Source organism: Halyomorpha halys, unplaced genomic scaffold, assembly GCF_000696795.3.
Source record: "Halyomorpha halys isolate HHAL.00 unplaced genomic scaffold, Hhal_1.1 Scaffold1428.1, whole genome shotgun sequence".
NCBI lineage: Eukaryota > Metazoa > Arthropoda > Insecta > Hemiptera > Pentatomidae > Halyomorpha > Halyomorpha halys.
The window spans coordinates 23007-38760 of record NW_027105500.1 but is presented as its reverse complement, the minus strand read 5'-3'; the positions used below and the strand labels follow the sequence as shown (position 1 = coordinate 38760).

Sequence of the window (15754 nt, the reverse complement as noted above, 5' to 3'; positions counted from 1 at the left end):
ACGCATATATCCATTATTATTTAAGTTTTTATTTAACCTTCTTGAAGAAAAATTAAATCATAACCTTGACAAGAGATGGAGGGAGGGAGGGAGGGGGAGAGAGAGAGAGAGAGAGAGAGAGAGAGAGAGAGAGAGAGAGAGAGAGAGAGAGAGAGAGAGAGAGAGAGAGAGTCCATCTCTTTAGGCCTTTATCGGATAATTGTTATTGCACAGAAACCCAGAATATTTAAAATTCAATAACATTGAATTATATTAGGAACTGCAATTAGTTGATAATAACTCTAAATCCCATATACTAAATAAAACTAAATTAACATTGATTTATGGTGATGGATGAAGTATGATCTAACGAGTGTTTTACATAAATAAATGTAATATTTCAGTATTAGTAGTAGTAGTAAGTTCTTTATCGATTTAACTTTGAAAGTATTCTTAGAGGATCTCAAGAGGATTTGGAATGAAAAAATTAAGACCGTAGAGAGGGAACTGTTCACTGTAAAAACCCAACCAGAAGAGAGGTTCAGTTGAAAGAAATAAAATTATTTCAACGGTTCACTCTGACTTTGACCGTCAAAACAGTCCTGGCGAAGCCCTGCAACGTGGGGCGAAACGTTGGATTAAACAAAAATTGTTCACTAATTTACTATTTGACCACACCCGGACCAAATTCCATTTATTTAAATATAATTATGTTACAATTGAAAGAAAAGGAGAACTTATAGGAAAAGCATCTACTAATGTGCTTATAAAACATATTAGCAAGACTGGCGACATTCAACAAAGCAACGAAAACTGCACATAACAGCTGAAGTACCATCTCAGGCATTCCAAGGCTCAGGGCGATCCTGATCCACCCCCCCCCCCACTTCACACCATCCAGAGTTGGGCTAATATTATTCCATTGACCAGAAACGACTACTTTTTTATTCGTAATGTATACATTGAGACCTGTCCGTTTCTTACTTCAGGTATACCGAGAGTATATTGAATTTTTTATTTATATTAGTGTGGAAACGGGTTGTCGAAATTGTAAACTTTTCTGGTTATTGATGAAGATGAATATTTTCTCTTAAATTAAAGGGTTAATCCCTGGAGGGGCAATTAGGGTTAGTGTGTTAGCTTTAATGAAATTATTTTATTTAATAATATGATATAAGACAGAGCAAATCATGGGGTACCATAGGTAATGAAACAGTGGCTTATCTAGTGACGTCTTCTACCCGCTTCCCGTTGCAGGTTCAGCGGTTGGCAAAATGGTGAAAACCGGATTATGTAAATCCGAAATACTGCCCACCTAAATTTGGCTCGGCCGGATTTACAATAGAAATACAGAGACGGGAAAGGTGTAGACTGTTGTGCAAGACGAGACGAATTACCTTAACCTGGCTCCAGATAAGAAGGTTGACAAAATAAGGATAACGATAAATATTAAAAGGAGACATCCACACTATAAAAAATGTGTTAGGAAATTCAAAAGAACACGCCTTATGCACACAACAATACATTATACATTACTTTTATTAAAATGTAGTTATAACGAGATGAATACACGTATTGAATTATAAAATCAAAAGGCATGGATGAAACAAACGAAAATTGGCTAGAACGAATTTATATGTACGAAATATTTGGTAGACACAGATCAAAATCAATTAAGACGTGGAGTCGTTAAATTGGAGGATGCTGATCAGCGAAAGTACTAAAGAATTAAAACGTAATCTATTACGTTTAACAAGATTGAGTTCCTGTCGTTCTGGAAATGCCTTGCTCTCATCTTCGCCTACGAGGAACGAGATGCCGATGAACGAAGCGCTGTCCGAGTACGTCCCCATAACAACTTTACCGAGTACTGTCAGCAGGAGGTATAGGTGAAGGCCTTTGTGGGAGCAACAGTAACTAGGCAGGAGTATAGGTCAATGCCGACGAGTAAATCGGACCGGGAACGCCAAAGGAAGAGTCGGCCAGGACGGGATGCGCCAAATCTTTGATTACCCTAGCAGGAACCGAACGTCTCGGCATATCGGAGGTGATGCGTTCGACAACGAGCGCGCGGACCTTAAAGTTCGTTGTGCTGTCGAGATTAAACTGAAGCCTGAAGGTGAATGTAAACTGAAGGTGAAGGAATCCCAACAGACGTGCCGACACGGAATGTTCTGAGCCACTTAATGAACGCGAATGCCGTGCCCATGAGTGCCTCCGTACGATAGCTGGTAGTGCCGCGAATGTGGCCCACGAAATCTCCCACGTGCAGTGCGCTGTGATGCTTGGCACGGCGAATTGTACACTTAAACACAGAAGGGCACCTCAAAGCGTGGTGACCCGACCTCAGGTTGTTCCGGCACAGACCGGATGACTTGATGAAGTCGTTACGCTCCGGAGGGGTCAAGGCCAGAAAGCGGAAGCTCGGGACAATGTTCTTTGCCGGGAGAGGTTGACTTCGGGCACGGAGAAGTACCAGACGACCGAAGACGCCCCGATCCGCCCTACTTCCTCGGGGCGCGCGCCTAGGTGCCACCCGGATGGGTCCGGACAAACACGGTCCCTCGTACAGACTTTGCTGGAAAGCAAGGAGACTCCGACTTTCCTTCATCGGCGGGATAATTGCGGGAAGCATTGGAATAAGGCTGCATATTAAGTTCGTGAGACAGCTTGCATACCATTAGTCTCAGTCTTATGAACGCTATAATCTCATTGACAGTGGGGCTCCAAGTGCCGTCTGGTGACGGGGTCCGAAGCTCGGAGAGCCAGTGTGGACAGGATGACATCTGACGCATTCTCCAGGGCCAAACCACGAAACGACGCGACGCCCTCCCCAACCTCAGCCAAATATGCGTATTCCGCTAGTACACCGCTAGATGGAGGGAATTTGTGATTCAAGACCCTTTGCAGACATTTTAATGCGAGAACGCGCGGATTATTATACTCACGCATCAGTGAGCCAGGCCAACTGATAGGAGCTCGTCATAATCGACTTCAGAATCTATAAACGAGTCTTCGCCCGTGAGGGTGACGAGTGCAAATGAGCTCAACTTGAGAAGACCCCGCTTAACGCGTCGTAGTTTGCGCTCCAGATAACGAACCCTACCGATGTCGGCATCCGGTCATTTATACTCATTGTGATTGATTATAACAATTGAAAATAGACAAATATACAAAGACGATTCAACGATAGAAATAATGTATAGAACCAATTTTAACGATATACGATAGAAAGTGTATAAATACGATTATTTTTTTTTTATGATGTTATGATGTAAATAATCGTAATAAGCTAAGTGGGCGGAAATCAGTTCTAAAATCTGTAATAAATAAATAAATATTGAATAAATAGATAGATGACTAACAATAGAAATTTAAGCACGTATAAATAATTTAAACAATTATATGATGAGCTGTTATATACATATACTGTATTATATATAATACAGTTATTACACAAATCGATAAGTCCGACAGAATCTTTTAATCATGCTAAATTTACTAAATTAATAATTAATAACCAATAATACTATATTAATTGAATTAACAATAAATCAATATCATAAAGGCCGCTATGTTTCGGCATCCTTAAGAGTGCCTTTTCTTTTCCATCCAAAACTCTTGTTCACCCGTTTGTTCTGAACAGCCCTGATGAAGCCCTACAAAGTGGGGCGAAACGTCGGAAAATAAATAGTTGTAAACTATTTTTGTTTCTTTTGTATCTTTTTAGCCCTGATGAAGCCCTACAAAGTGGGGCGAAACGTCGGAAAATAAATAGTTGTAAACTATTTTTGTTTCTCCTTTGACTGCAACCCTGACCATCTTCCTATACATCAAATTTTACGGTCAACTATATATACATATATGAAAATTAAAACAGCTCACAACAGAACTAAAGAGACTAAAATTATCAGTAATGGGCCTACAAGAAACCAGGTACACAGACACAGAAAGCATAGAGTCGGATGGTTTTAGAATCTTCAAATAGAAGCATGAAGATAATGAGAGTGATGTCTTGGGACGGCATTTGTAGTAGACAAAAAAAATTCTGAATTCAGTCGTGGAATTAAAGGGAGTAAGTTCCAGGTTGTCACTACTTACAATAAAATCCACCAACAAAATATACACTATCATAAACGCACATGCCCCCATAAAAGAAGATAATAAGAAAAACCCAGAGAAACTGGAACAATTCTGGGAAATGTTGGAAAAAGAGATGATAAAAATCCCCCAAACCATGTAAAAATTCTGCTTGGCGATTTCGACGCACAAATAGTGAAAGGAAAAAGATACAAGAATATACTTGCAGGCACTGAAACTCAGGTCAAAACGTCGGCATAAAATAAATAAATATGGTTTTGTTTATTTATGTTGCTCTTTGCTGACCGCACCCCCCGACAAACTTCTCCAAGCATTAATCTACGGTCAACTATCTACACCTCATACAAGAATTTAGTTGGGGAGAATTTCCTTCTGAAGACGTCACTCGCCAACTTCCACATTTCTGCCAGGACGCCGTCTTCACCAGAGGTTTTAATTTTTAAGTGATTTTATTACTTTCTCTTCTACATCTAGTAGGTCTGAATCTATGTTTTCTGGGGCGTTTTTCTCTATCACCAATTTCTCATTAGGTTTTTCAGAGTTTATGAGGTTTTCGAAATAGTGTCCAGAATTTCACAGTTTTCTTCATTGTTTACGGCTAGAGTTCCGTCTTTCCTCTGTATAACCAGTCCTCAGGGGTTGCACCCTTTATTTTTTCCCTTGAATGCCTTGTAAAAGAATCTAGTTTCGTTCCTCTTGAAATTTTCCTCCATTTCTGCCAGTTGTTCGTTGTGGAATCTTCCTCTTGATGTTCTCATTATTCTATGTACTTCTTTTCTTACCTTTTTATATTCCTCTAGATTTTTCGAGGTTTTGTGCTAGTTCCATGATTTCCATGCTTCCAGTCTTTCCCTAATGGCATTTTCACATTCTATGTCCCACCATACTTTCTTTTTGTGGAGGTTCCGTGGTGACAGCTCTCTTGCAACTCCTGTTAAGTTTTGTGTCAATTATTCCCAATTTTACGGTGATTTTACTTTTTCTCTATATTCCTGTCCCTTCTCTTTTACCAGAACTCCTCTGTCCACTGATATTGCTTCTTTCTTAGGTTCAGTGCTGGTAGTCTTTCTAGCAGGTACGAAATTCATCATACTTTGAGAAGGGTAGTAGTCTGATGTCACATTAAATGTCTTTTCACTCTGATGTTTTGCACCTCTTTATAATTTTTCTTGGAGGTTGCCACATTATCTAACTGATACTCCCCTAGGGTGTAGTTAGGAGAAACACAAGTCTTCTTACTGGCTTTTGCCTTGTAATGTAATGTGTTGACATGAGTTTTAAGTCGGATATTTTACATAGTTGTACCAGTTTGTCTCCATTCCTGTTAAAATGCTTATGAACGTTTGGGAGAAAGAAGAAATACTAGATGAATGGAAAACCACCTTAATACACCCTTTACATAAAAAGGGGGTCCAAAACCAATGTTAATAACTATAGAGGAATTTCACTACCATCAGTTACATATAAGATCTTCTCTTAAGTCCTGCTGAATAGACTGGAATTACAAATAGATCACGAAATAGGTGAGTCCAAGGGGGCTTTAGAAAAGGAAGGTCCTGTCAGGAGCAAATTTTAAGTCTTAATCTGCTCACAAAATATTACACTACCAGAAGGCAAAATCTTTACATTTTCTTTGTTGACTTTAAAAAGGCCTACGATTCCGTTGATAGGGAAACCCTACTGGAAATCCTGAAAGAGTATGGAGACCAGAAAACCATAAATCTGATAAAACTGACTCTGACAGATATAAAATCTAAAGAGAAATTTCAAGGTCTTATAAGCAAAACAGGGCTAAGTCAAGGCGACGGCTTGCCTCCAATACTTTTCAACATAGTCCTGGATAAAATCATGAAGGAATTCTGGGAAAAAAATAACTCAGGAGCCATAATAGGGAGCAAAAACAATCATGTAAAAGTGAGTTGTTTGGCATTTGCCGAAGATCTCCCACTGTTTGCAAGAATCAGAGGAAGAGGCTATTAGTCAAATAAATACCCAACAGATAATAACAGAAAAATCAGGCCTACAAATATCATATAAAAAGACAGAGCTCATGACTACTCAAGTAAATTTCAAGAAAAAAGTAGTAAACACTGACTATGGAAGAATAAAAGTGACCAGAAAATTTAAGTACTTGGGAGAAATAATTTGTTACAACGGTTCTGAGAAAGAGAGCATCAGCGAGAAAACCACCAAATTAGGAAATTTAAGCTTTCAAATAGCTGAAATTTACAATAAGTAGAATCTCTCTTCCAATGCAAAGTTAAGCATTACAGCGTTGTGATAAGACCTGTGATTTTATACGGGGTGGAGGCCACATCCGGGGTGGAGACCACATCCTTGCCCAACTTGGAAAAGCTGCTAAAAATAGGAAGGAGGATCTTGAGGAAAATCTATAGGCCCAGGAAAACACAAGAGGGTTACAGGCTAACGTCTAACGAAGAGATCCACAGAAACATCAAAGACCTGGAAACCGAGATGAGAATCAGAGGGCAGGATGAAGGATGAAAGATTGAATAACATCTTTAAAAAAATTTGTAGCTACAAAAACATGGCAGGATACACGAAGCAAATAAGAGAGGAATTAAAGAGACTTAAAATAAAGAAAATAAAATCTTAAGAACCACAAAATATATTAATTAACAACACTCACACAGCGATAAATACACATTCAATCATAGATAAATATACGCATGCATACAGAATAAATAATAAATTATATATACAAATATTTTTAAAATCAATAGACACATACATAATTAATATTTTCTTTTTATCCCACATAATATATACCAACCTGAAAGCCGTACGCAATATTAGTTTACAATAATAATTCGTGGGAATTTAAATTAGAAAGTTAGCGCAGGAACGAAATATCTTCGTCAGCGGTAATATAATAATAAACAAGGTATGATTCACTGGATGCATTAACTGATGCTTTAAATGTCTCTAGTAGCGTCCAGTAAATACGAATATAGCATTAAAGTGGCTGCAATGCAACAACTGGCCCCTCACGTCGCCTTCGAAACCTACTCATAATAATATTACCCTCCAGTAGCACTTAAAATGAGCCATTACAGAAATGGGCGAAATGTCTCACAATTTATCAATATATTTTAATTAGTTTACCTCATTAACCGTTCTATAAATCATAAGTTGGTTCCTCACACGGATTCCACCAAAATGTATACATCGGGACCTGTCAGTTTCTTACTTCAGGTATCCCGAGAGTATATTGAATTTTTTATTTATATTAGTGTGGAAACGGGGTGTCGAAATTGTGAGACTTTTTTGGTTATTAATGAACATGAATATTTTCTCTTAAGTTCAAGTGTTAATCCCTGGAGGGGCAATTAGGGTTAGTGTGTTAGCTTTAATGAAATTATTTTATTTAATATACTGGAAGATTATTGATTGACCGTGTGTAAAGATGAAAGGAATATGGTCCGGGTGCGGTAAAAAAAAAAACTCAAATAGTAGAAATATACTATTTTAATGAGCCAACGTTTCGCCCCACGTTGCAGGGCTTCTTCAGGGCTATTTTGACGGCAGTCAAAACTAAAAAAAAAAAAATGAAAAAAAAAATGATTTTTTTTTTTTGTTTTGACTGCCGTCAAAATAGCCCTGAAGAAGCCCTGCAACGTGGGGCGAAACGTTGGCTCATTAAAATAGTATATTTCTACTATTTGAGTTTTTTTTTTTACCGCACCCGGACCATATTCCTTTCATTTTATTTAATAATATGATATAAGACAAAGGAAATCATGGGGTCCCATAGGTAATGAAACAGTGGCTTATCTGGTGACGTCTTCTAGCCGCTTCCCAGTGCAGATTCATCGGTTGGCGCAATGGTGAAAACCATGAACCGCTTCGTCCTGTGTTCGCGTAACAGGTTGCTTCTCCCTCAGAGGCTAGCCAGCATCTCCTAGACTCTGGCGTGATGGTAGGGGCAGCCAGGTCCTAGCTTGCATGCCATGATAGATAATTTTGCCGGCATCACAGTGGCGGCGTCTTCGGATTCTTCCGGTGTCTGCGACAAGGGGGGGCTTCAGAAAATGAGACCCTCAACCCCAAGTTTATATAAAATCAAAAAAGCGCTGGAAAATTCGGATTATGTATATCCGACACGTAAATTTTCTACTCGAATAATCAATTATTCGTACAAAAAACATACGATTAACAACCTTCTTTTTTATTCGTGGATTTTTTACTCGAATAATCAATTATTTGTACAAAAACATATGATTAACCATCCGATTACTTTTGTATTCGTCATTATTTAACACGAGTAATCAATTATTCGAGCAAAACAATTCGGATAACCATTTGAATACTTTTGCATTCAACAATTTTATGGACGAATAATCTCTTATTCTAAAAAAATAAATGATTAACCATACGAATACATTTGCTTTGGCGGTGTATATAAATATATAAATAAGTTAAGATACTCGGTAACGGAAAGGCCTACAAAATGAGAGATATTGGGGAACGAAGTGAACACCTAGGCTGTTTGGATAATACTGACTTTATTTACATTCTGCTAGGGTTTATACAGTATTACAGTGTTTATTTATAGTACTTAGTTTGATCCCTCACTTATCATATATATATATATAAGGGGTTGATTGACTAATAAGCCTAATTAAAGCAAAGTCTATCGAAAGTCTACTCGATAGTGAAGATGCGGAGGCTTTAAAATCATCGGTCGTCTGCAGAGTCAAGAGGAGCATCCTAAACCAGATTCAGGCTGACGAAGAGACCCCTTGGAGAGTTATCAAGGAAAGATTAAAGAAGGCGTTTGGAGGAGGACGATGGGCCCCAGAGAAAGACATATTTATGATCATCCGAGAAACCGAAACAGTCTAGTGGGCAATATGCCGCGCAACTCCTGGCACGCTTTAACAGACTTCAAGATAAACTGAGCGAAATGGTGGAAACAATTCAGGTACAGGGCCGGATGCAATTCTTATCCCTGGTACTAAAGATACAGTTGGCAAAGGTGCTAGGGAAGAAGGAAAGATTTGACGAATCTGAATGTCAGATTTATACGGACGATCGTCTAGTGTTCAGTAAGAGCGAAGAAGAACACTTGCAGCATTTACACACCGTATTCCAAAGAATTAGGAAATTCAGGCTGAAGTTATCTGGAGAGAAATCATCGCTTGGGCAGGAATTTAAATTAATTTTTTGGGGCACATGATTCCAGGGAAGGAGTTGAACGTGACGCGGATAAAGTTGCAGCAATACAGAAGATGGTGGTTCCTAGGGATGTGAAGGGAGTTCGGAGGTTGCTGGGAACTTTAAATTATTACCGCAGATTTGTGCCAGAAATGGCTGAGTACCTCGTCCCACTCAACAACCTTCTCAAAAAAGGGAGAAAGGTGATCATCACACCGATGGTCGAAGACAATATAAGGCGGTGCATGGAGAAGCTGCAACAAGAGCCTGTTCTTGCGTTTCCGGAGTTCACTCGCCAATTCAATATCACTACGGACGCGAGTGAGTACGCGCTAGGAGCGGTGTTGTCTCAAGAGAGTGAAGGAGGAGATCGCCCAGTTGCGTACGTCAGTAGGCGCCTGACAGAGACGAAGACCAGATATAGTTCGCTGGAACGAGAGCTCTTGGGAATAGAGTGGGCTGTTGACCACTTTAGGCCCTATGTGTTCGGAAGAAAGTTTTAAGTACACACTGACCATAGGCCCCTGCAATGGGTGTGAAAGTTGAAGGAGTCTTCGGCCAGGAATACGCGTTGAAAGGAGTTATTGGGACAGTTCAATATGGAAACCACATATAAGCCTGAAAAAGAAAATGTGGTAGCTGATATGTTATTTCGAGCAATAACAGTAAATACAACAGAAGAAGAGGCCGGGGAACCGCCCGGGCAATTCCTGCGGGAGTGGACACAGGGACAGAAGAAAGAACAGAATGTGGCGAGGGAAGAATCTTCGCCTTACGAGAGCTCAGAGAAAGGAAGACCAATAGATATGGAGGAACTTGAGGACATCATTAACGACAAGAGGTGGCAGATTATATGGAAGACAAGAACAACTGGATCAGTCAAAGCTGAGTGCAACAAGTATGGGAGGAGCATTATCACGACGATTTGGTCGCAACCAGATCTGTAAAATGTTGAATAATGCTTCCAAGACTGGAGAAAAGTGTCAACTGTACGTGACAGTCGGAGACCCTGCAAGCATTGAAGAGAAGGTATTTTTGGTGGGGGATGAAGAAGAGGATCATGGAAGTTTTAGGAAACTGCGAAGTTTGTCTACGCACAAAGTATGACAGACATCCACCAAAAGGCAGACAAGAGGAGACACCTACCGCAGATGCACCGCTCAACGATCTACAGGTCGAAACTTTCTCATGGAGAGGATTTAAATGGATCACTATAATCGATCTCTTCAGTAAGGCGGCAATGGCGCACCAGGTGCAGGAAAAGTCGTCGGAAACAGTGCTGACAGCTTGTGAATGTGGTTTCAATTTGACGGAGTTCCGGAGCGCGAGGATATATATATAAGTTACGGCCTTAGTCAGCTGTTATTTCAATGTCAGGTGACCTAGTAGATCAGCTGATCGAAGATGTGTATATATAGAGGTACGATGAACACAATCAAAGTCGGTCTTTAAGTAACAACTCTTTTTCATTCTTTAAGCTCACAAACGTTTAACTGGTGCCCCCCAATACCCCCGTGAATTTTATATACCGGAGTAATTTTTTCTTTTAAAATGATTTTTTTTCGTTGTTATTTTGTCATCTACAAATTTTGATTTCCTCTCTCATGTTTTTAAAAAATAGTGGTGATAGCATTTGATGTCATTCACCAAAATAACCAATGGAACACACTACACAGTTATCAACGTGCGATAGAAGGTCAGTTTTTAATTGTTCATTTTGAAGAGCACATAAATATATTTAATGAATCTCAATGCCTATGGTCATACTTGAATTAATTATACTCAAGTAATTTCCCCTTCATTATAATTAATTCAAATATTAAAATTTAAATATAATATATTTATAAATTAATATTTCTAAATAAATTCTCAAAAAAACTGAAATCTTAATAATATTAAATAAAATAATAAACAATCAATATTTCTTGAAAAGGACAAAGAGATTAACTACCCCGAACTAAAGCTATCTTACCATGCAATTTAAATTGTTTTCAACAAGAGACATTATTTATCTAACGGCGATGCCCTTATCTTTAGTTGCTCACATTTACAAGGCCGTTTATGTCCTGGCGATAAGATTAAATGTTTTCCATTAGGTAATTCAATAGCTATTTTTTCTACCGCTACACAATTAGCCTCAGTTTTATGGATGAATATTGGAAGAGTGCGCAGTAAAGATGATACCTTGTTGCGCGGTGATGATATTGATCTGGTGGATCAGCCGCTTATCGTCTTCAACCATCTCCGATATCCTTCATGACACATCCATAGACGCTTATCTCGAGGAGCTAAGTCCTGAAAGCTGAGTCAGCTTTTCGAGTTATGGGTGCTGGGGCAACATTCGACAACTATCTGAATCGGCAAGAGAATGCTTCATAAGGATTGAGTAAAAACTCAAAGGCACCAAATTTTTAGATAAATAATCACAAAATAGTTCTATCAAGAAGGGAAAAAAATGTTAAATGACGAATTTAACATTTTGTCATTTTTTAAAAATTCAATTTCTATGGAATATCCTTCTCCTTCAACATTGAAATCATCTCACCAAAGTTGGTCATCTCCAAATATGAAAGAAATGTCAAAATAGTAGCCAAACTTATAAAAATTTAAGAAATGTGTTAAAGTTCATTTAAGTATATGTTTGGGACATTTTTTTTTCCTTTTTCAACATACCAGGAATGAAGATAAACGCTAAAAAGTAATTTAATGAAATGAAATTAATTTAATTTTAATTACATAATCAGTTTTTATGGATAGCTGAGTGATTAGAGAAGCTATTAGAGAAGGATTTATTTTCAATGCACAGAGTTGAAAAGGCAAAAACATTCAACGTTTAAAGCGTATCAAACGCCGAATTAGAAAATAAAATAAATTACCCCTAAGAGGCAACAGAGAACTGAGAATGATATCGTGTACCTACCTACGTAAGGTACGATAACCGTCCAAGAAAGATAGGGCCGAGAAACCAATACGGTTAAGACATATTTGAACACGATTTGTAGCGATCTAGCAATAAAAAATTGCAAAATACTGACCTCATGATAAGATCCTGCACTACAGCACACAGCACTACACAACCAAGGACTGCCTCTCCCACCTCACAGAACTACAGAAACAGCTTTCTTATCTTATCGAGGCTATGTCGCCTTAGCATCAAATAGCGCACTGACTCAGGTCGAGCGGCCAGCTCACCCTTTAACCCAATCCATAACTCCTCACTCCGTACTAGCTCACTCTTAAACCCACTCCATACCTCCTCACTCCGTACTAGCTCACTCTTTACCTCACTCCGTTCCACTTCACTCAGTGAATTAAGACACAAATTATTTAAATCTTTATTGACTAAAAAATAAATTTAAACATTTCGTGTTCATTTAAAAGCAATAGAAAGTAGATAGTGCATAATGAGAGTATACTTCTGTAGAATGAGTAGCTGAATTCAGTAGAGGTAATTGTATTATATTAGCGGGACATGCTATCTCTTCTCTCCCTAGCTGTATAGGAACAGCTGATAAAGGGCTCAGTCTTCATGATTCATCATGATAAATTTGTCTTCGTGATCATCGACTTCAACAAAAATAGTTATTGCTCATTGTTTAATGCTATCTGGCAGGCGTGCTATAAAATGGACCAGATACAAAGTTGATAAGAAATTTTAATAAAAAATAATAAATTATTAAAAGGAAGATCAACATAATATGGGAGACAGAAATGTTACAAAAATATCCATGATAATGAAAATTTTAGTAGAATGAAGTAAGAAAAAAAGATATATAAATATATTTATAACTTTTTTTCTTAAATGCTGGAGCTATATATTGTATATAAGATATATACACTATACCAGCCAATGTTAAAAAAAAAAAAAAATCAACACAGCTAAAAATTTAATAAACCATGCGCAAAAATTGACGTCCCCTAAATGAAAAAAACAGAAAATAAAGTAGTAGCTCTCCCCTTATCAAATCACAGAAACCAGTCTGCCTATTAGTAAAGCAAACACAAACATTGACACAACCACAACCCCAACAAACAGAACATACTACCCAATTCCTTAGATACCAACACTTTCAGAGAGAATATCAAAAACTCTAAACAACAACAAAAACGATTGTGAAACCGAATACAAAAACACGGCCACTTTATCTTAACTTTATACAAATACAAAAAACAAAGAGAAATAGAGCTACGATCCAATATAGTGTAAGAAATTCTCTGTGAAGAAAATTCTATTTTGGAACTTCAGAACAGTATTTTATAGGGTATGTAAACACAAATATGGTTGTACCTCTAGAACAATCTACCTTCCCTAAATAAAATTACTGATTGATCCTCAGGACCCACAAAAAAATATATACCTACAATAGTCAAGAAAAAAAATAACAATACGTACATAATATATACGTGGTTCGATTTGAACAGAAAATCGAATCTTGAACTTCCCTTTAGAAAAATAATGGCCATAATTAGCAACATTTATAACTGGCTTTGAACATGTTACATGTTAAATTAATACACAACCATTAGCAGGTCATAACGATCGATTATGTTTGTCCAGAGCGATAATTTGGAATATCCCTTTCCCGGAAGGCTACAGAGCACTATGTTAGTGATGATATCCAAGATGATAGAGACAGTTCTCTAGGCACGTATTTTTGTTGTCATTAGCTCCTCATGTAACCCTCTAAGCAATGCCCAATGTCCACCCGCAGCCCAAACAACGAATGATCATTAAGGGCTGGTAGGGTGAGGGCAAAAATTTGTTAAGGATACCCAGAAGGTGAAAATACTGCTCCCTCTCCTCTGCTGTAGGCGAAAACCCAAATATATTCATCAAATTTCGGTTTTTTTTTTTGGGTTTTTTTTGGTAGCCAAAAGATGTTAGCAATTTCGTTTTTTACACATCCATAACCCAAATATATAAAAAAATTAAAGAAAAGCAACGATTTCAACTTATAAAATATAAAGTATAAAATGTAACTCCCTCTCTCCTCCTCCTGCCCTAATAATCCTGTGATATTACAAATAATATAATATTAATATGAAATACATAATAACACTCCAAAACTGGACCTATGATCGAATGGGAGGAATATTTATTAGCAAGCTGAAAAAACAGCCAGCTTAGTACAGAACTAGTGATAGTAATATCTCGATATGATATCCCGACCGCTTTATTGATAATCGAATCGATTTTCTTATGAAGGAACATTATATTAGGAAATCTAATCTTAACTCTTTCAAATATTGTAGATTACTAAAGGTATACATAAAACGGAACATAGCAATCCAAAAATCAGGACGTATATACCTGCGTTAGTGCTAACATAAGCTAATCTCGCAAAAATATTTTTTTAGTAGTAGGCTGTCTATATAATTAGTTGGGAATTATTTCATGAGTAAAGATTATGTCATTCATAAAGAGACATATTGAAAATGAAAATGCCACTGATATGTAGATGGATCATCATAAACAAACTTTTGAGGAAACTGCAACATCTTTTAACCGATAAAGGTCGTCTTGATGGATCATCAATATACTTTGGAGGAAACAGCAACATCTTTCAACTCATAAATGTCCTGTGGAAGCATCATGAGTATACTTTTCCAGAATAAAAAAATTAAGATAGTCTAAATATTTCATATGAGAATGATCTGACATGATTAAATCTAACATATTTTGGATTTTTACGCCATTATATTTTTGTAAAAACTTTGTAAATTTTAGATTTTCAATGTTATACCTTTTGTACAAAAATTCTTATACTTATAATATTTTTAACACATTGTGTTAAGGCACCACTCACAGCATTATGTTTAGGCATGACTCACAGCGTTGTGTTTATGCACCACTCACAGCATTGTGTTTAGGCATCACTCACAGGATTATGTTTAGGCATCACTCAGAGCATTATGTTTAGGCATCACTCACAGCATTGTATTTAGGCATCACTCACAGCATTGTGTTTAGGCACCACTCACAGCATTGTGTTTAGGCATCACTCACAGGATTATGTTTAGGCATCACTCAGAGCATTATGTTTAGGCATCACTCACAGCATTGTGTTTAGGCATCACTCACAGGATTATGTTTAGGCATCACTCAGAGCATTATGTTTAGGCACCACTCACAGCATTGTATTTAGGCATCACTCACAGCATTGTGTTTAGGCACCACTCACAGCATTGTGTTTAGGCATCACTCACAGCATTGTGTTTAGGCATCACTCACAGGATTATGTTTAGGCATCACTCACACCTTTATGTTTAGGCACCACTCACAGGATGGCTATGCAGCTAGGAAATTAAATTCAGTGCAATCTGTTAACAAATTATAACTGAGGTAGTGTAAGAAAGTTTTGCCTATCCTCTCGCTCATAGTCTCCTGCTTCAGTTTCTGTCCTGAGGTCTCGGACATCTCCGTGGATTTACTCATGGTTCCGTTCGTCCTTCGAGAGATTACCCTTCTCCGTAATCTCTGAGCATTGACCTCCAT

The 15754-nt window shown here is 37.7% G+C and overlaps 1 protein-coding gene across 4 annotated transcripts in view; it reads right to left on the bottom strand.

Moving 5' to 3' along the window:
* LOC106689692 (E3 ubiquitin-protein ligase RNF19A) overlaps window positions 1-15754 on the bottom strand; it is a 136182-nt gene that overhangs the window by 98347 nt on the left and 22081 nt on the right. For 3 of the 4 annotated variants that reach the window (XM_067051664.1, XM_067051658.1, XM_067051667.1), the window contains exon 1: window positions 12294-12401. The exons of the other annotated variant lie outside the window; for it this stretch is intronic. In XM_067051664.1, coding sequence (XP_066907765.1) covers window positions 12294-12298 — 5 coding nt within the window. In that variant the 5' untranslated portion in view covers window positions 12299-12401. Of the gene's footprint in view, window positions 1-12293; window positions 12402-15754 lie in introns of those variants that run through there. 4 annotated transcript variants of the gene reach the window in all.